Genomic DNA, 20,251 nt, shown 5'->3' with positions numbered 1-20,251 from the left:
CTCTTCTTGGCCTTACCTCTAGTCCATTCCCTCTCCTCTCTTTGCTGCTTTTTTAAAAAAAATTTTAACACTTTTATTTATTTATTTTTATTTTTTTTATTACGTTTCTTTATTTCTGAGAGGCAGAGAGAGACAGAGGACGAGCGGGAGAGGGGCAGAGAGAAAGGGAGGCACAGAACCCAAAGCAGGCTCCAGGCTCCGAGCTGTCAGCACAGAGCCCGACGCGGGGCTCGAACCCATGAACCCTGAGATCATGACCTGAGCCGAAGTCGGACGTTCAGCCGACTGAGCCACCCAGGCGCCCTGCTTTGCTGTTCTTGCTGGCTTCCCCACCGCCACAGCCACTGCCGTCCACGGAAGCTGCTCCTTATCTTAAAACATGCCGTGCACACTCTACATGTCTGCCACGAAATGCTCCATCACCCGATGACCCCACCGTTCCATGGGGATTTGGCCAGCCTGGCCTTGGCTTGGCTACCCTGGGCTCTCCCCGTGCCAGGTGGTGCCTTCCATGCATTTCTGGGTTCACGGCTCTCCTGGGCGGTCAGGAGGCCAGAAAGTGGCCAGAGAACAAACACTATGTCACTGGACAAAGGAAGACAAATGTTGCAAAGAGGTCTGCAGAAGAAGGGATCGGAGAGTCAGCACAGGTATGGCCTGGGACGGTGTCTCTAAAGTGGGGTTTCAGTGATGGGGGTCATGCCCCCAACGCCCACCCCGTGCCCGGCTGGGATGGCTGCCGGATAAAATACAGGATGTTCAGTTAAAGCTGAATTTCAGATAACTGAGTAGTTTCTAGTATACAATATGTCTCAGTAATTCCTTGTTTATCTGGGATTCGGATTTAACTGGGTGCCCTGTATTTCTATTTGCTGAATCTGTCAGCCCTCTCTATGCCTCATCCCAGCAAATGTACAAGGTTTGGGAAATGCTCAGCTAACACTGAACCGGCCTGTCGCTGTAGATTTTCTCAGAGCAATTCATGCTCACTATTGCAAATGCCCAGGGCGTGAGTATTTTGTACGGTGCTTCCGGAACTTTGCTCACAAGCATATCTTTCTCTTGAAGCACCTGGGAGAGGAAGTGCTGGGGGGAGGGGGTGCGGGCGGGGGATGACATCGCAAGGAAAGTCCAAGCCTCCCAAGTTCAGGGACTGGTCTGGTCATCTTTGCTCTCCCTGGACTTGTCCCACTTTCTCTTGCAGACTCCAAAAACGTCTCTAGGGGCACCTGGGTGGTTCACTCGGTTAGGCGTCTGACTTCCGCTCAGGTCACGATTTCCTGGTTCATGGGTTTGAGCCCCACATCGGGCTCTGACAGCCTGGAGCCTGCTTCCGATTCTGTGTCTCCCTCTCTCTCTGCCCTTCCCCTGCTTGTGCTCTGTCTCTCTCTCTCTCTCTCTCAAAAATAAATAAACATTAAAAAAAAATGCCTCTGGAAGCACATCTATTCATGGTTCAAAACTTCTTCATCTCTTCGGTGCCCAGCGCCACCCAGGCCCTGCTTGGAGCAGATGGAGGGAGAGCTTCCTTGAAACGTCACAGCTCTTTCCACTGAAAGATGCCTCCCTCACCTCAAAACACTCCTGCTTCCTTTCCATCTCAAAAGAAGAAGATTCCTCCCTGCTTCTTTTTTTTTATGTTTATTTATTTTGAGAAGTGGGGGAGGGCAGAGAAAGAGGATCCCAAATAGGCCGTGTGCCGTCAGCATGGGGCCTGAAGCGGGCGCTGGAACCGTGAGATCCTGACCTGAGCCAAAATCAAGAGTCAGATGCTTAACCAACTGAGCTACCCAGGCGCCCCCTGCTTCTTTCTTAAACCAACTCCCTCCTGCTTCCTCCAGGACCTGGCACCCTCCAGCACCCCATCCTCCTGCCCGGACACACGGCACAGAGGCCACAGAGGGACCAGGGGACCCAGTGGAACAGGTGCTTTCGAGTGGGCCTTGAAAGAGGGAGAAAGAACCTCAGCCCCTTCCATCATTCCCAAAGCAAGATCCACAACCGCCAGCCTCTTCTCTTTTCAGGCTGCCTTGTGCCTTCTGAGGTCTTTCCGATGTCAGGGGTCCCCCCGAATCATGCAACATGCAGCAGATATTCAGCTTAACCATCTGCTCATTGTTTGACCCAGACCAAAACGTCCCTGCCTGAGTAACGCTCTTTCCTCTTTAGAACCGATATTCATGGGCCAGGAAACCTAATCTTGCTGCAGGGTTTCTTGGCCTTGGCACTGTGGCCATTTTGGGATGGTTAGTTAGTTCTTTGATGCAAGGGGTCCTTCTGTTCACTGCAGGATGTTTAGCAGCGTCTTTGGCCTCTACCCACTAGATGCCACCGGCATGCCAACGCCAGTTGTGACAACCAAGAACGTTTCTAGAAATTGCCAAATGTCCCCGTGAGGGGCACAAGAGCCCCTGGGTGAGAACTGCTGTCCTACTGCGTGGTATTCAAGCAGGTCGCTCCACAGGGCCCATTATGGGGCTGGGGGGAGGGGGGGTTTCTAAGTGCTCTTCAGAGGAATCCTGGGCAAGGTGGCTTTCACAGACCCGAGAAAAGGTCACTGCCATGCACGGGCCCTGATTTTCCAAAGCAAGTGTGGTCTGATTGGGTTCCCTGCCCCTCCTACCAGATTTCTAAATTCCACTCGCTGTATCTGCATGAAGACCATTCATTCATTCGCTCCACAAATAATCTGGGTTCCTCCTCCTTGTGCGCCCCATCGGTGTAGACCCGGGCAATGCCTGCCCAGGCTCCAGGTTTTGGTTCAGTCTGATAACAAAAAGAGCATCTCTGGTTCATCATATGGAGGCTTGCTAGGGGGTTCCCAAGGGCATCACTCAGCTCGGGCCACCATAACAAAGTACCACAGAACCTCTCGATGGCAGGTGGCCATCTCCTCTGTGGCCTCACACGGCCTTTTCTCCGCACGAGCTCATCCCCAAGGGCCTCTTCCTCTTCTTACACGGACGCAGTTCTATTGGATTAAGGCCCCACCCTTATGACCTTGTTTAACCTCCATCACCTCGTTAAAGGTCCTGTCACACTAGGGGCTACGGCTTCAACATAAGGATTTGGGGGAACACAATGTCATCCATTAACACCAGTGCGGGGCAGTCAAATCCCCAAGCTAAGGTTAAAAACAAACGTGTGTGGAAACGAGAGGGATTTCCAAGGAAAGAGAGAAAGCTAGTAAGGGACACTCGACTGGTATCACCCTACCATCTCCAAAGGCCACATTTTGCAGCCTCGTGGGGCCATTTCTAACTGAGCACTTACTGCCAGCTGTGCTGGTGCCTCTCTCTCCGCCCCCCTTGCCCCAGCCCCCAACTCTGGACAGGGATCCGTGGGCCCAGAGGACCAAACGTGTCAACCCGTGGCACCCCAGCGCTCACACACTCTCACCTTAAACCAACAGACCAAAGGAAATGGTCTCATCCACAGGGGGCACAGATTTACATCTTCTGGGTACCCGAACAATAATCTATTGCACTTAGCAGTGTTTATTCTGGCAAAAATCTCCATTTTAAGCAGGCTAACGAGATCTAAATGGAGCATTATTGGTCTTCATGTGGCATTTCACTGGCAGCCGTGGGCCACTCAGAGCAAGTCCAGGAGAATTCAGCACTTTCCAAACCTGCCTATCGTGAGACACATCCAGACACTCGTTAAAACCCCAGCCTCCCGGCTCCAACCTGAAGCAGCAGCTTGGCACAGCTGGAGTGGGGGCTCCGAACCCCCACTTCCACAGGTGCCACGGGCAGCCGTGAGAGGGAAAGTCGGGGGGGCTGGGCTGGCTCACCTCACCTGTGCCCTATCAGGACTTATCCTAGCTCTGAAAACCTCCAGGGGCCACAGCTGAGTATTTGGCCACAGAAATGGTTTGGAGGAGAAGCCTGGATCGGCCTGGATCGATCTCTCTGAGGCCAGCTCTGATCGCCTGTGGGGATTCTGCCTCTGAGACGTGAGCCGTCGGGGAGGGCGGGAGTGACGGGGAGGGCGGGAGTGACGGCAGAGGCAGCCCGTGTGCCTGGCCAGCAAGAGAGGCAGGAGGCCCGTGGGAAGTCGGCTTCTCTTCCAAACCCAGTGGATCTTCAGATTCCCACGGAGACCCTTGCTGGGTCCTGAGGACCACCACCCCGGCCCCGCCAACCCAGTGGGGCTGTGCCCGCTATTTCCTGGACGCGTGCACTGATCACACACAACCTCCCTTCAGATGCCAAAGGCTGAAGAGGGAGTTCTCTCTGAAAAGCGGCTTACTCCCACCAGACCCCGCCTTGTGAGCAGCTAGATGGAAGTGGTCCTTCTTAGGACCACTTCTTAGGAGAGCCCTGCTAGGAGGAGCAAAAGGTGACCTCACCCCACGGCACCCAGGAGCACTGTGGGGGCACAGTCCCCCTGGAGGGCGGTGTGCAAAGCTGGGATTTGTGCAGCTGGGGGCTGGGTCCCGGCTCTGCCTAGCGCCCGGAATGTCACTTCTCCCCTGCCCCGCTGACTGCCGCTTCCCCCCTGCCTGCTCCCCCTGCCCCGCTGGGGCTCTCCTCACACAGGGCTGCCTGCCAGGCACGCCCCCGTCCGCCCCTGGCCAGGCTCACTCCCAGGAGGCTGACAGAGGTACCAGCAGGGCTAACAGCTAACAACTAACCTCGCCGTGACTCCGACAGTGGCCACTCCTGCTCCTTTCAGTCTCTGTGTCCCCAGACTTCCCTCCCACCATCCCTCAAGCATAACGGTGGGCATGAAACCAGCAGTTCCGGAAAAGTGCTTTCTGTACAAGCGAAAGGAGATAGCATCCAGACACATCGCTAGGATGACGCCACACAACCCAGTTCTGACTCAAGCGGAGTCTGGGCTGACGAGTCCACAGGCACATAAACCCGGGCTCTGCCGCTGATCAGCTGGGTGGCCCTGGCCAAAGTCTCTTAACCCCACTGTGCCTCATTGTCACTGGCCCCGGTACCACCTCCCGGCTGCTACAGAAATTAGAGCTCATGCTTCTGACAGTGGCTGCTGCAAAGAAAATGCTCACAATTGTTACTTGTTGTTCTATTCTTTTTTTTTTTTTTTCTTTTGAGAGCGATCAAACAAGAGGGGGAAAGGGATTGAGGGAGGGAGGGAGGGAGGGAGGGAGAGAGTGAGAGAGAGAGACAACATCTTAAGCAGGTTCCATGACCAACACAGAGCCCAACGTGGGGCTCGATCTCACAACCAACTATGAAATCATAACCTGAGCTGAAACCAAGAGTCGAGTGCTTAACCAGAGGAGCGAGCCACCCCGGTGCCCCTGTTCTATTCTTAGCAAAAGTCATCTGTCAAAGGGGCACCGGGGTGGCTCAGCTGGTGAAGGGTCCGACTTCTGCTCGGGTCATGATCTCACAGTTTGTGAGTTCGAGTCCTGAATCGAGCTCTCCGCTGTCAGCATAGAGCTCTTCTGTGATCCTCTGTCTCCCTCTCTCTCTGCCTCTCCCCCCTCCTCAAAAATAAATATTTTTTAAAAGGCATCTGTAACAGGAAAACATATATGGAGCCCAGCTTATACTCATCCCAGTAGAGAGCGAGCCACCTGCCCGGGTGTGTGGGGCCCATGAGCATCCTGAGATACTCTTGTGACTCACTGGGCCGTGAGGGGCCACTGTGCTGGACACTGAGTGCAGTCAGATCCCCTGATGAGGTCATTAAGGGAAGTCAGTGTGAGTCCAGAGGCTCAGGGCCCCTCCAGGTTCTCGGTATGCCCACCCTCCTCCCGTCTGTGACTCCTCTGAGCCTCAGCTGTAAATCAGGCATTCTTGTGAGGCTGAAAAGGGAGAACCATAGAAGCACCTAGCACAGGGTATAGCAGCACCGGGACGTGGCAGCCGGGGGGCCCCCAACTCTTGCACATGCCACAGTGACACCCACTCCCTGTGCCCCTGCCCCAGGCTGGTCTCCCGGATGCCTTCCTATCTCTCTGCGGGGACACCCCTGCAGAGCAACCTCAGGGGAGAAGAAGGCAAGTGACAGTGAGTACGGAGCCATGGTCCCCTGTGGGGACAGAAGCCACTAGGTGTGCTGAGCTCCTTTCTGAGTCAATCTGAAGACGGTGGCCACGAACCACTGTGTGGAACAAAACCACTGCCTCGGCAAAGGCCACACTTTCCATGGGGCAGAGAGGAAAGACCCAGGGCACGCAGGGCAGTGTCTCCAGTCACCTCCAAGGCCCCAGTGTGGGCCTTCCCGGCGCTGGGCAGTCTCCCAGCGAGGGTAAGAAAACAGGCTTTATCCCGGAGGGGAGCAGTGTTCCCGAAGGGAGGACAACCACGGGAGGAGTCCACCTCTGGTATCACGGAAGTGCTTCCTTCACTGGCCATCTGCCTGCTGCTCACCTCACAACTGCTTGCCCATCCCCTGCCTCGGGGTACTTAAATGCACCAGCTCAGTCCACCGGCGGAGAGCAGCCCTGTCCCCAAACGGAAGGGAGTCAAGAGGTCTGGGTTCCGATCCCAGAGCCCCTCGTGTGCTGTGAGATGGAGGGCGTGGTCTGGAAGCCCCGCATCTCACTGGGGAAGCAGGTGGTTGTTACCAGACGCGCAGAGATGCCGTGAGCACAGGGGATGAGTCTCGGCTGAGCGGGAGATGAAACGCACAAAGGACCCAGCGTCGGCCCAGCACACGGTGGACGCTTGAGCGGGTGCTATTAATTATGTGGCATTCACTTATGTCCCTCGTTGACCGGCTTTGAGCTCTGATAACATGGCCAACATACAGCAGCCACGCGCTGCAATCTCAGAACCAGGGAAGGTCAGAAAGGGAAGGAGGTTCTTCCGGACAAGAAAACTGGGCTCAGACAAGCTTCATTCCGGCCCGGCCCCAAAGAGGGCCAGATACAGGTGAGCACACAGTATCTCCCAATCTTCTGTCCCAGGGGGCACAAACAGCTGGCAGGACCCAGGGTAAGGTAGCTGATTGTTTTGTACAATGTGGATTTCCAGGAGCGCAAATCATGTCTTTATTCACAGCCGAGGGTCTAGTCTATTATTTCATGTGGCTCTTCCGGCCCCTTTAGCAATATCCCAGGCACTCTGCAGAGGCAAACCAAACAATAGACATCTCCCCTCTGCCCTTTCTTTCCTGTGGTTCTCCGAAGGAACGTTTCTTCCCCTCTAGCTACCTCTGAAAGCAGGCACTCCCGCCTTCTCAGGCCTCTGCTGTGCCCCATGCTGTCTGCAGAATGGACAGGCAGACTTTCCTAATAACTGAAGGAAATCAAATGGATCTCTGCACAGCCCAAGCCAGGGGGGCGTTAAGCAGTCACAATCCCAACCGTAAGAGTCCGTATTGTGTAATCCACATATATTTAGCTCCCCTGGAATTTTCTGAGAAGGAGAAGCGTAAAGTCCCTGTTCAAAGACTCCAACTGGTGGAATCAAAAGTTCCGTGGGGCCGTGACTCGTGGCAATTACCAGCTCCAACCCCTTCCGGGCGGGGGTTATCTCTTAATCCCCTACAATGTTCATTCTTTCAGAAACTGGCGTCTCAGAAAGAGGCGGGTGCTGTGTGTGTGAGTTTGTTTTTAAGGATGCAGACTGTTCTTTGCTTTGTTGAAAAGCAAGCCAGGCAGCAGGAACAAGGGCAGGCCACAGAAAGAAAAGAAGCAGCAAACCATCCCCAGACGCAGCAAGGATACGTGGCTGGAAATTCTGGAAGGTGCACAGTTGCTCACAGCAATGGCCTTCCCTGGTCACTCCCTGGTGCGTGGGGATGGTCTGTGCACTGCAATACACCATCATCTTCTGCCAAATTCTTTCCTAAAGTGCCCCACACATTACGGGCATGACTTGTACCCACACAAAAAAAGAATCGTTTATTCCTATGCACACGTTTGACCTAGGAATTATAATCTATTTGTCATCCATGATTAGTTTTTACAATATTATAGGAAGAGAATTATTATATGCTTTCCAGTATGAAAGAAAAAATGGTAATGCTTAAGACTCAGCAGGCCTGGCTCCTTCTCCACCTCAAAATCAAATAAATTACAAGAATTCCCCTCTTCGGGTCCAGCACCTAGAACTGGCCATACAGAATCAGACACTACTAACTGATGAGCTGTCCAAGATGGGAGAATCTGAAAACTGCACTTGCCAGACAGCAGCAAAGACATCTGCCCTCCCTAAAAATGGTCCTAACCCTTTCCCCCCAGGGCAAGGGAGTGTATTTGCTTGCAGATCAGCCCTGGAGTGTCAACCCTTTCTAAAGTAAGGGTCTGTTTGAACCCAGGCAGGTATAAAGAACTCTACCCATTTCTTTGTAAAACCAACATCAAGATCAAAATGTCATTTTATTTTACAGTTCACCTGGTTCCTGGCCAGGGCAAGAGTATGAACGGAGTCCCGGCCATCAGCCTGTTCCTTCTCCACTCACCCAAGCCCCATCCCTCACCTGGGGTGGCCTTGAGCACAGGTACGTGGACATCCCACCTCTAGGCCCCAGGCCCATCCTTGGTTCCTCCTTGGCGGAGAGGTACAAACATGGGTACAGTCAGCCCTGGGAAGATGGGCCATGAGAAGGGGACTAGGCGGGCCCAGGAAGTGGCTGCCCCCAGGTATCCACAATGTGGTGTAAGGGGAGGTTGGCCAGGCAGCCCCACCACATAGCAAGGGCTGTGGCTGGAGGAAAGCCAGAGTGAGGCCGTCTAAACTACAGGGCCCAAAGCAGATAGGTAGTCCAGGTTTCGGGACGGTACCACCTGGCCCCCTGACCAGCCTGCTGGGCCATTTCTGGAACCACCTGACTCCTGACCGGCCTGTAGAATCGGTTCTGGGACCACTTGGCCCACTGACCAGGCTAGGGGGCCATACTTCTGGGACCACTTGGCCCCTGACCAGCCTGTGGGGCCATTTCTGGCAGTCCCCATCTCCTTCCAGGTCTTGTTAAACCTTCAGGCTGGAGGTGGTCCCACCCCTGCAGTATAACCGGAGGATGTATGCAGAGAGCACCAGCTAGGTGGGCAGGCTGGGGAATGAGCTCTGTCGTCCCCCCCGCCCCCACCACCTCTAGGAACCACCACATCTGAAAGGCACGGAAAGGTCTATGTTTGAAGTCACACTAGGGAAGAAAGTGATATGAAATCAGGTAACTTGTGATTAACGAGGAATAACGAACCATCCACGAGCGGGTTTGGCTATCTATGGCTTTCTCTTCTTTCCCATTTACCGCTTATCTCTATTCCCAAGCCCATGGGGGCTATGGTCTTTAATAAAAATGCAGGTTCATGCGGGCTGTCCAGACAGAACCAGTGTTCTTACAGGGCCCAAGGGCCACATACTAGAACCCAAGATAGAATCCCAAACAGAAACCTCCCAGACCCGCTTGGCCCATCAAATCCAATTCTGGATGCCAGGTGGTTTCTCCACAGGCCTCCCCCATACGTATAATCCACTATATCTGCTCACTCTTAGTTTTCATTCACAAAACACAGCCCAGAGCAGAGGCCCCAGAGGCTGGGAGTGTCTAAAGAGCCCCAGTGACGGCCCCCTGGAGTGGGTGCCGTCCTCCAGCTGCCCCAGCCCAGGGCTGCCCCCAAACTCCCCCGGGGAGCACCTGACCTTGGTTACCTGGTTCTTCCACAGGAGGCTGTGTGCTGATCTCAGGTTCTGGAGTGACTTCGGGGGGCGGCGGAGGTGGGGCTGGTGGGGCTTTCACAGGAGTCGTCGACTCAGGGGTCTCGAATGCTTCTTCAGAGTCAGAACTCCTGATGGAGAGAAGAGAGGAGAAACGCAAGGTTAGGTGGGGGCCAGGGCTGAGTCTGCTCCGAGGGGCCAGGGGTCAGTGCTGCTGAGGACGTGCGGCCCCCACTGCACATGGGGGTGAGGACTTTGACCCCCCACCCGAGACTGCTAGAATCAGGCTCACCCAATTCGACTGTTCCAGGACAGACGTGAGCAAAATCATTTCCCCTCAAGATTCCCAAGAGGGAATCTCATTATCACCAGCTTTGTGCCCAAATGATATATGCTTTGAAACTTAGCTCTAAGAAAAATTCCTATTTCTGGCCTTAGTGGCAAATACAAACACAGGGGAATCTTTTGGTCAACACTGACACCAATTCATCAAACTGATATTCCCAGGAACGCATTTCAATGCCATGATTCCAACACGCTGTAGGATCCCCACTCCACGAAACCAAATCTCATATGGCCTTTCTCCACCCTGTCATTCTCTCCTGCTGCCCTTCCTTCCCAGAGCTTCTCACAACTTATTATGGATTTATTCACCTTCTAATTGTGTTAATTGTCTCTCTCATCTACCGAGCTTCAAGGCCATGATGGCAGCCAATCTGGTTTCTCACAGCATTTCTGAGCTGAAGCCAAAAGGCAGTGAATAACATCTGTTGACTGAAAGAAAGAGAGAAAGAAAGAAAGAAAAAGAAAGGAGGGAGGAAGGGAGAAAGAAAAAGAAAGAAAGGAGGGAGGGAGAGAGGGAGGAAGGAAGGAAGAAAAGAAAGAAAAAGAGAGGGAGAAAGAAAGAAAGAGAAAAGAAAGGAGGGAGGGAGGGAGGAAGGAAGAAAAGAAAGAAAGAAAGAAAGAAAGAAAGAAAGAAAGAAAGAAAGAAAGAAAAAGGAGGGAGGAAGGGAGGAAGGGAGAAAGAAAGAAAGAAAAAGAAAGGAGGGAGGAAGGGAGAAAGAAAGAAAGAAAAAAAGGAGGGAGGGAGGAAGGAAGGAAGAAAAGAAAGAAAGAAAAAAGAAAGAAAAAGAAAGGAGGAAGGGAGAAAGAAAAAGAAAGGAGGGAGGGAGGGAAGGAGGGAGGGAGGAAGGAAGGAAGGAAAGAAGGAAAAGAAAGAAAGAAAAAGAAAGGAGGGAGGAAGGAAGAAAGAGAAAGAAAGAAAGGAGGGAGGGAAGGGGAAGAAGGAAGGAAGGAAGAAAGAAAAAGGAAGGAGGGAGGGAGGAAGGAAGGAAGGATGAAAGAAAGAAAGAAAGAAAGGAGGGAGGGAGGAAGGGAGGAAGGAAAGAAGAAAGAAAAAGAAAGGAGGGAAAGAAAGAAAAGAAAGAAAGAAAGAAAGAAAGAAAGAAAGAAAGAAAGAAAGAAAAGAAAAAAGAAAGAAGGAAAGCAAGCTAGCTAGCTCACTGGAGGATGTGCCAGCGGGAGACAGAAAACACAGCCTGCTGACCCCAATGATATGATAATGGCCCTCACTGCTCAGCAGGATGGTCTCACCCAGAGAACTGGCCCAAAATTCCACCCAGAGGATGCCCCTCCCAGTAACGGGGGGGGGGGTAAGGGGGGGTAAGGGTGGGGAGCTGCTCAACAAACTAAAGCCTTGTCCTGGGCTCCAGAAAACCCAGAGCAGACGGCCCTTCTTCATCACGCCCCTTCTCCCGGGGGCTCCATTTTAAGCCAGAAAGAATGAGGCCTCCCCAGATGGTGGAGCCAGGCACGTGCCCTGAGGCCCTTGCTCAAGATGCCCAGCGGTCCCGGCCCAAGCTTGCTCTGAGGATGCCCGCGCCCAAGAAGCAGAGCATCACCTGGGCTGATGCCCGTCTCAAGATCTTTTAAATACACCAAAAGGCCGCTTACTCATTTGCAACAAGAAAGGCAATGATCAAGAGGGCAGCTACTTAAGTTCCGGGCTGACACAGTGGCCCAGCGGGCCAATCTGGGTGAAGACGTGGAATCAGAGGGTGACGGACCAGGTGAGCATCGGAGCACGAGGTGCTCACACTGCTGAGCTCTGCAAGGGTCAGAGGACTAGTGACCTCGGCAGAGGGCAGCCTCTCCCAACGACTGTCTTGCCAGCGGGCAGAGAGAGCCAGGAACCAGGCCAATCCCTCCACCGTCTGCCGGCACAGGAAAAAAGAGCCATTTGGTGAGTTCTCCTTCAGAAAAATCTACATTGATGTTTTTACAACTCGTCAGTGGCTCATTTTGTCAGTGCCAAAGACCACCCTCCCCCATCCCCAAGAACCCTGGCTCCCCCAGCAAAGCCACAAAGCCCTCAGGGGACCCAAAGAGATGAACAGAAACATCGGATCTGCTTTTGATGAGATCCAACGAGCTGAAGCCTGCACACTATCAAATTTCCTGAGTAAAGACTTACTCCACACAAACAGGATGGGGGCCATGCGGACCTTTTACAAACACACATTAATATTTAAAGGCCTTCGCTTTTGTGTAGGGAAGTGAAGATACACGCTTGGACGACAGATCGAGGTACCTGAGCTTTGCAGAGTCTGCTGACGGGCATGAAAAACACAAGGAAGTTACACAAGGGAATATCAAGAGGAATACGACTCTGGATCACCCTGGGGGGTCCCGGAAGTCACCCTGCCCCCCAGCACGGAATGTGGCACGGGCAACACTGACAAGACACACAAAGCCAACTTGCCTCTTTCCAGAACTTCCTTGGAGGGCCATCAGACTGGAGTCTCCACTGCTACTCACTGCTGTCCACATCCACTGGGCCCATTCCACCAGGGGCCACATCCGCCAGGAGGCCAAAGCCATCTCTGCTGAAGGACGGCCTCCGTCCCCTAAATGCCCACCCCTGATTCCCTTGCCGTTGTCTCTGGGATCTTAATCTGCCCAAGATGTCAGGAAGACGTTAGCAGCACCGCCAGTCACGGATGCTGCGAGCTTCTCCAAAGTGCAGCAGAGACAGGGGGCGAGAGGCTGAGAGCTCTTCCCCTGGCTTCTGCAACCCTGGGCCCCGGCGACGTGCGGCTTTAGAGCGCAGAGGGCCCCTGCTCTTCCCTAACAGCACAGGCAAGCAACAGGGAGGGCCGGATACTCTTGGGCTCAAGCTGCTGAATTCCAATGAGGTCTCTCCTGCTGCAGCTGCCCGGATGGCCGGAACACCTGCTCAGAAGGAACCCCCATTCACCACTGCCCAGTGAGGGAGGCAGAGGGCACATGGAGCCCCTTTGTGATTCCCTGCCTGTTTACCGTGAACCATTTCTGCATCACAACACCACGGGGCGACCGACCGGAGCACCACAAGAATGGCATTCACTTCCGGTGATGCCTGTGTTATTTTCACATTTCCGTACCCTCTCCCAGGAGCAGAGAGCAAGTTAATTAGAGGAGGCGGATGGCAGCTTTTTTAATTAGCTCTTTTTTCCCTGTTCAGTTTCCCAGAGGGCTCAGAAACATTTCCAAGAGCAGGGATTTCTGCAGTCCACCCACAAAGAGCCTGTACACACAAATAAAGCAGCACTTTGGAGCCCCAATGCATAAAAGCAGTTCCCATCGGCTGTTTGATTTTTTTTTTCTACTAGAAAAAACTAAAGTACAATAAATTCTTCGGTTAAGGCTCCACAGACTTTCAAAATGAAAGAAAAGGAAATTAACTTAATGCTGCAAAGATGCATCAGAAAGAACGCGCCACTCCAGTCTGCCAAAACGTCTCTAAATTATACGAAAATGTATTTACCAGGATATGCATACGCTATGTTCACCATATAAGTCAATATGCAAATACGTGCAAATAAACCGAGAGAATGTCTTTCCATAGTGTAAAAGGTAGCTCTTAATGGCCAGGCATGAAATATGGCCCAGCACGAAAACCTTGGTAATAGTTATCACATGCTGAACTTTTTGTTCTGTGTCAGGTCACGGCTTAGGTCCATTTGTGCATTTCTCTGTAATCTTCAAAAATATCCTGCCTGGCGGTGAGCAAGCCCAATTTACAGATGGCACTACTATGGGAAGCAAAGTACTTTGCCCTTGGCCATCTAGGTTAGTAAGCTACGGGAGTTGGGCTCAAATCTAGAACCGTCTGCCTATAAAATCTGTGTTCTCTTCCCTGTCTCAGTGGCTCCCAAATATTTTCAACAGCAGAACTATTCTTCCAAATGAATCCTATGCATAGAGAAAAGTTGTGTTTATTTTATAAGCTCAATTTATACTATATTCTTACTACACAGTCTATCGTTGGGAACAATAAAGCTATTTGACAAACCTGAAAATCTGACACTAGGGATTGGGGATGCTAATTGCAGCATGAGCTCTGTCTGCTGATTTCTCCCCTGGTTGCACATTATCAGGAAAAGTCCTGATGCAACCTGATGAGTGATTACAAACAGCACCTGTTTTTTAACAGCTTGCCCTGTATTCTTTAATAAGGCAGACAGGGCAGAAGAGCTACCGAAGAACAAAACTAAATTAATCCATCAGCACAAGGCAGTATGCTGGTGGTCTCCAATGCCACCCAGCGTGGTGTGCACAGAAGGGAAGGAAAGATAGAAACATATAATCCCAAGTACAGAGAGACTGTGCTAGCCACCGAAACTAAACCTGTCAAGTTCCCCGGGTGTCTGTTCGTAGAGTTTTAAAGTATTTTTTCAAACATTTTCTCAGATTTCAGAGAATCTCTCTATAGTTCTGAAGTTCCACTGAGCACAGTTCGAAAATCTGTGCTCCACGCAATGAAGGAATCAGTCCCTCCACAGATAACACGCTGTGTTAAAACAGAGACTTATGCAAACTGTCCCCAAAGCAGGACAGCTGGCAAAGTGTAGAACCCCAGGGCCTGTTGGCCTCTCTTTTTACTTTAAATATTTTCATGTTTTACTTCCATGAACTATAACAACAAAATAGTAAAAGATCAGCACCCACACACCAATTAATGTAATATAGGTTAGCACGATATAAAATGAAGTTAGTATAATAACACATACATACACATATACACAAAAGTATGTGTGAATGTCTGTATGTATAAACAAAACACGGGTGGTCTCTCTTAACAAAGAGGTGCTACGAATGTAGTTTTTCAGCTTATTAAATGATTATGTTTTGCTCAAGTTGTACTGGAGGTCATTCAAGGGTTTGGGGAAATAAATCTCAAACACCACAGACTGAATCTTCCAACCCTGAAGACGGTAGAAAATTTCCCATTCCAACATGCTTATCACATCCTTTGAAACAGGCAAGGAGGGACGCATGGGTGTGGTGTCTGACTCTTGATTTCAGCTCAGGTCATGATCTCATGGTTTGAGAGTTGGAGCCCCACGTCAGGGTCTGTGCCGACAGCACAGAGCCTGCTTGGGATTCTCTGTCTCTCTCTGCCCCTCCCCTACTTGCACGCATGCTCTCTGAAAAATAAATAAACTTCAAAAAATAAAATAAAATAAACAGGCAAGGAAACTGAGGCCAGGAGAGCTGCAGTGACTTCCCAAAGTAACCAGCCCTTTCCAGCAAGGACACGACACGACATTCATTAGAACCAGCCTGCTTTTCGTCAATAAGAGCCTCCCTCCTAACCTCAGTGCCCGCCCCCCACCTGGAAATCTAAAGTTACCTATACTTACATGTTATCTGATTATCAAGAAACAGTTTGTTCTTTTAAAAAAAAATTTTTTTTTAATGTTTATTTATTTTTGAAAGAGACAGAGCATAAGTGGGGTTGGGGCAAAAAGAGAGACAGAGACACAGAATCCGAAGCAGGCTCCAGGCTCCGAGCTGTCAGCACAGAGCCCGATGTGGGGCTCAAACCCATGAACCACCAGATCATGACCTGACCCAGAGTCAGAAGCTTAACCGACTGAGCCACCCAGGCATCCAAGAAACAGTTCATTCTTAAACATTGCTAAAGGAAAGTTCTCCTTCTAGCAATTTCTCAGAATTCTTGTGAAAGTGAGTCTGGGGATAGAGGATTTTGTGACCACCCAGCAAGAGTGAATGGTCCCAGCACCAGCACTCTAGAGGGGGGGGGCTTCCTGTGACATAAGCCCCACCCTCTCAGGTTCTGGAGGGGGGGGCCCACCTGAGCGAGTGGTGCAAGTGCCCCCCAGCCTCCCTCCCCCTGACCAAACCCAGGGAGAGGCAACAGTGCTGGCCCAAAGCCCTGCATCCATAGGAGGCTCACGCCCTCCAGCCCCAAAGACCACCGGGCCATCCCTGAAGTGGGGGAGATCTTCCAGAAACAAAAACGGAGCTCTCGGCAGATCAGATCACCTCCTTCATCTCTGCATCTAAGAGTCTGATGGATTTGAGTGACAGGATGTTTGTGAGATTGCTCTCCACTAAATTCTATTCATCAAAATATTCCACTTTAGACAGGCTTGTCAAGAAATGAGGTCCTTGCAGGAACATGTGTGCATACTGTCTCTCTCTCTCTCTCTCTCTCTCTCTCACACACACACACACACACACACACACACACACACACACACACACTTCCCTCCTGCCTAAAACAACTTGACTGGTGATTTTTTTGGGCCGACTGAACAGGGTCTTTCACTTTAATGTGCCTATCATACGTATAGAAAAGGATTTTTTGGGCGCCTGGGTGGCTCAGTTGGTTAAGCATCTAGCTTCGGCTCGGGTCACGAACTGGTATTTCTTGAGTTCAAGCCGCGTCGGACTCTGTTCTGACAGCTCAGTCTGGAGCCTGCTTCAGATTCTGTGTCTCCCTCTCTCTCTGCCCCTCCCCCACTTGCACTGGGTGTCTCTCTCTCTCTCTCTCTCTCAAAAATAAACATTAAAAAAAAGAAAAGAAAAGGGATTTGCTCTGCAATATCACTCCTTAACATTTAAGTCAAGGGAGAACATTATTTCAACACAACCAAGAGCTAACACCCTTCCTGGACTGTCGGGTGACTGAGTCAGATGCCGTCTTCCATGAACACAGCGCTGGGTCTGGCAAGCCGGGCTGCTGCTAGACTCTTCCAGGCTCAAGCTCCAGGGAAAATCAAAGCAGATGACAGCACACTTCTCCCAAGATTCCCAGCACGTAGCGTCTGTGGGGTTTATGAGACAGCTCCCATCTTCGGATACAAGTAGCTGTCACTTGGCTACTTAGGGATACCATCAGGGCTCAAGGGATATTGGCAATCAACACACTGGCCGTTTCGAGGTTAGATAGCGTCCCCGGTGAGGGAAGTGGCATGGTGAAGGCATAAAAGCACACATAAATAAACAACCCACCCAGATCCCATGGAACAGATGGGGGAGGCAGACAGAATCCCCCAAAAGGCGGTCAGGAGACCCACAAGCAATGAACGTCTACCACGGAATTCCTTCCAGCTAGGTCACGCGCCATTAGAAATTTGGGGAAATGGGGGCGCCCGGGTGGCTCAGTCGGTTAAGCGTCCAATTCTTGGTTTTGGCTCAGGACACGATCCCACGGTTCGAGCCCCGCATTAAAAAAAAAGAAAGAAAGAAACTCAGGGAAGTGTAATTTGCTAGCAAACTGAGTCTTCTCTTTTATTTCATCACAGCTACCGATTTGGGCATGGAGGGGAAGCTGGAGCTTACACACGACGTGGGAGGGCCGTCCTGCCAGACCGTCTGTGGACAGAAGTGGGTCCCGGAGGACGCAGGGACTCTGAAAGTCACGCCGATCTGGACTCTATCCTTCCTTCGAGGTGTACACAACCCATAAACTCCAGGGTCAGGGGAGTGTTTCCAGAATGGGGGAGGCTCGGTGCGGCATTGTGCGTGTGTGGGTGCACACACAGGTGCCCAATGGAACATCCCATCCCCACACACTCAGTTTTAAAACGGACTTATGTGCAACGATACCAGGCGCTCAGCAAGAGAGGCTCTCCAGTGGCCGAGCGCCTTCCTGCGGGCGGTGTGAATCCAGGCTGAGTCAGCAGCCCCAGGCTGCGGATTCCACCTGTTTGTAAGCGGATCCGGGAGAGATGCCAGAATGCCAATCGAGTCTCAGGAGAAATAAAGAAAGAAGGGAGACTCGGCTACCCTTTAATTCCCTTGCCTTCTGCAATGATATCCCTGACATCTCATCTTTGTAGCTGAACTCTTTGCTTGGGTGACTTTAGTTGGAATCTTTAAACTCAGATTCTGAAAAACCGAACTGGAAATAAGATATTTATAGAGGCTAGCTAGAAAAAAAATAGAACACACAGAATTGAGGGAGCCTCTGAGAGGCGCCTGGGTGGCTTAGTCAGTTAAGCATCTGACTCTTGATTTTGGCTCAGGTCATGATCTCATGGTTCGTGGGTTTGAACCCCACATCAGGCTCTGTGTGGACCGTGCAGGGTCTGCTTGGGATCCTCTCTCGCCTTCTCTCTCTGCCCTTCCTCTGTTCGCTCTCTCTCTCTCAAAAAATAATAAACTTAAAAGAAAAAAAAGGAGCTTCCAATAGATCATCACCAAGAGGACTTCTCTTTTCTCTAGGAACAACTCCAGACCATCCTACCTAGTCAGACCGTTAACAAGCAAACAGTATCTCACCCAGGTGAGACACAACCAGCACCCAAGTAAACACATAAATATCTCTGTCCAACCAAGCGCACTGAAAATCCTGTACGGTACTCAGTGGAAAGCTCTTCTGGTCTTGTCCAAAAACATACTTTTCCTTCTTTTATATACTATCCTAACGGGTTTGCACTACGATTCAATGTGCGTGTGTAAATGTCCCCAAAATTCACGTTGAAACCTAATTTCCAATGGGATTAGAACAGGAGTAGGGCCCTCTTAGAAAAAGAAACCCCAGAGAACTGCCTTGTCCCCTTCGGCCATGTGACTTCACGGTAAGAACACCACCATCTATGAACAAGGAATCAGGCTCTTGCCAGTCACCAAATCTGTTGGGGCCTTGATTTTGAATTTCCCAGCCTCCAGAACTGTGGGGAATAAATGGGTACCGTTAAAGCCATCTCATCTGTGGCACTTTTGAAATTTTTTTTTACCTTTTTGTTTATTTTTGAGAGACAGAGAACAAGCAAGGGAGGTGAAGAGAGAGAGGGAGACACAGAATCCGAAGCAGGCTCCAGGCTCCGAGCTGTCAGCACAGAGCCCGACGCGGGGCTCGAACCCACGAACCGCGAGATCACGACCTGAGCCGAAGTCGGGTGCTTCACCGACTGAGCCACCCAGGTGCCCCATATGGCACTTTTGTTCTATCAGCCTTAACTGACAAAGAAGGTTTGGTACCTAGTTTCTGAAACCAAAGCAAGTCAGAGGGGCAGAGAAGATAGGTGCACAGACAGCATCTATCGAGACTGAGTGATCCATGACATAGAAAAACCATGAAACAAGATGCAAGTACTCAGAAGGAACTGTAATGTCTGGTCAGCCCCTAGGGTTTCCCCAGCACCTGGCAGGTAACAGCCCCTCCCTCAGCACCGCATACTGATGACGCGGGCACGGTGGGTTCACATGTACCGTCAGGAGAGCTCCAAGTAATAAGTAGGAAAAACAGCAAATTAAGGAATTGCATATAGTAGGAGCTGACCTGGGACATCATAATTATGTACAAACACAAAGAAATATACATAAACACATAGGCCCACTTCCAGAACACATATATACCTATGTAGAGACAGAAATATATGCACATACAGGCAACATATATGTTGTTTTTGGATTCAGAAAAAGGTATCTCAGCACAAGCATGTGTTTGCCTTGGTAAAAGGGCGGATGCCGGCCTGAAGAGGGCAGAGCCCAACCTCACTGCTGGGGACACCAGGGGCCTTCCCAGATCCGTTCAGCACGCCCTCCCAAGCCTATCTAGGTCCAAGATGCAAAGAACGGAACGCAGTGGGGGCCCGATTAGCTGGACTATGTCCGGGGAGACGTGGTATAAGGAAAGGAGGCAGCAAGGACTTTGGAAAAAGCGTGGCAATGGGAACATAGCCTTCCTCTCTGCATAGCCCAGGGCAGACGCACCCACCAGGGACCTGCCCCTTCACGTGCTCCCACACCCAGTGAGAAGCATCCATTCTGGTTTTTTTTTTTTAATTTATTTTTGAGAGAGAGAGAGAGAGCGAGTGAGCACAAGTGGAGGAGGGGCAGAGAGACAGAGACAGAACCTGAAGCAGGCTCCAGGCTCAGAGCCGCCAGCACAGAGCCCGATGCGGGGCTCGAACCCACAAACTGCGAGATCGTGACCTGAGCCGAAGTTGGACGCTTAACCGACTGAGCCACCCAGGTGCCCCAAGAAGCACCCATTCTGCCTCCCTGGCTCACCTTCCACACACCACAAGCATCCTTCTGATTTCAGGGTGGTTTCCCAGGCAGTACCCGGGCACCAGGATGGGGGCGCCTCAACCAGGGACTGCCCACCCCAGCCAATTTTACACTTTGTTCCTCAGCTTCCTCACCCCTCCTCCCATCTGACCCTCACAACAGGTGAGGCATGTGGACACCATTCTATGACAATTTCAGCAGGACTTGTCTGTCACCTATCCCGAGCCGAGCACCTGGGCAGCCGCGTCAGACACAGCAGCTACCCGCTCACAAGACGCTCACATCCTTCTGGGTCCTGAGGAAGAGAATCTGGAGCCAAAGGGCCCAGTGACTCAAGGAGGCGCTCA

At 51.4% G+C, this 20,251-nt stretch overlaps 1 protein-coding gene across 6 annotated transcripts in view; it reads right to left on the bottom strand.

Moving 5' to 3' along the window:
- The window catches only part of TACC2 (transforming acidic coiled-coil containing protein 2), a 182,650-nt gene that overhangs the window by 43,414 nt on the left and 118,985 nt on the right, over positions 1-20,251 (bottom strand). For 3 of the 6 annotated variants that reach the window (XM_042960095.1, XM_042960096.1, XM_042960092.1), the window contains one exon: positions 9,588-9,724. In XM_042960095.1, the coding sequence (XP_042816029.1) occupies positions 9,588-9,724 (137 nt within the window). Of the gene's footprint in view, positions 1-9,578; positions 9,725-20,251 lie in introns of all 6 variants that reach the window. The other 3 variants (XM_042960094.1, XM_042960093.1, XM_042960091.1) reach the window with 1 other exon arrangement.

The sequence above is a fragment of the Panthera tigris genome, chromosome D2 (genome assembly GCF_018350195.1).
Source record: "Panthera tigris isolate Pti1 chromosome D2, P.tigris_Pti1_mat1.1, whole genome shotgun sequence".
In the NCBI taxonomy this organism is placed as follows: Eukaryota; Metazoa; Chordata; class Mammalia; order Carnivora; family Felidae; genus Panthera; species Panthera tigris.
The sequence above is the reverse complement of the archived record's forward strand: the minus strand, read 5'-3'. Positions and strand labels throughout refer to the sequence as shown.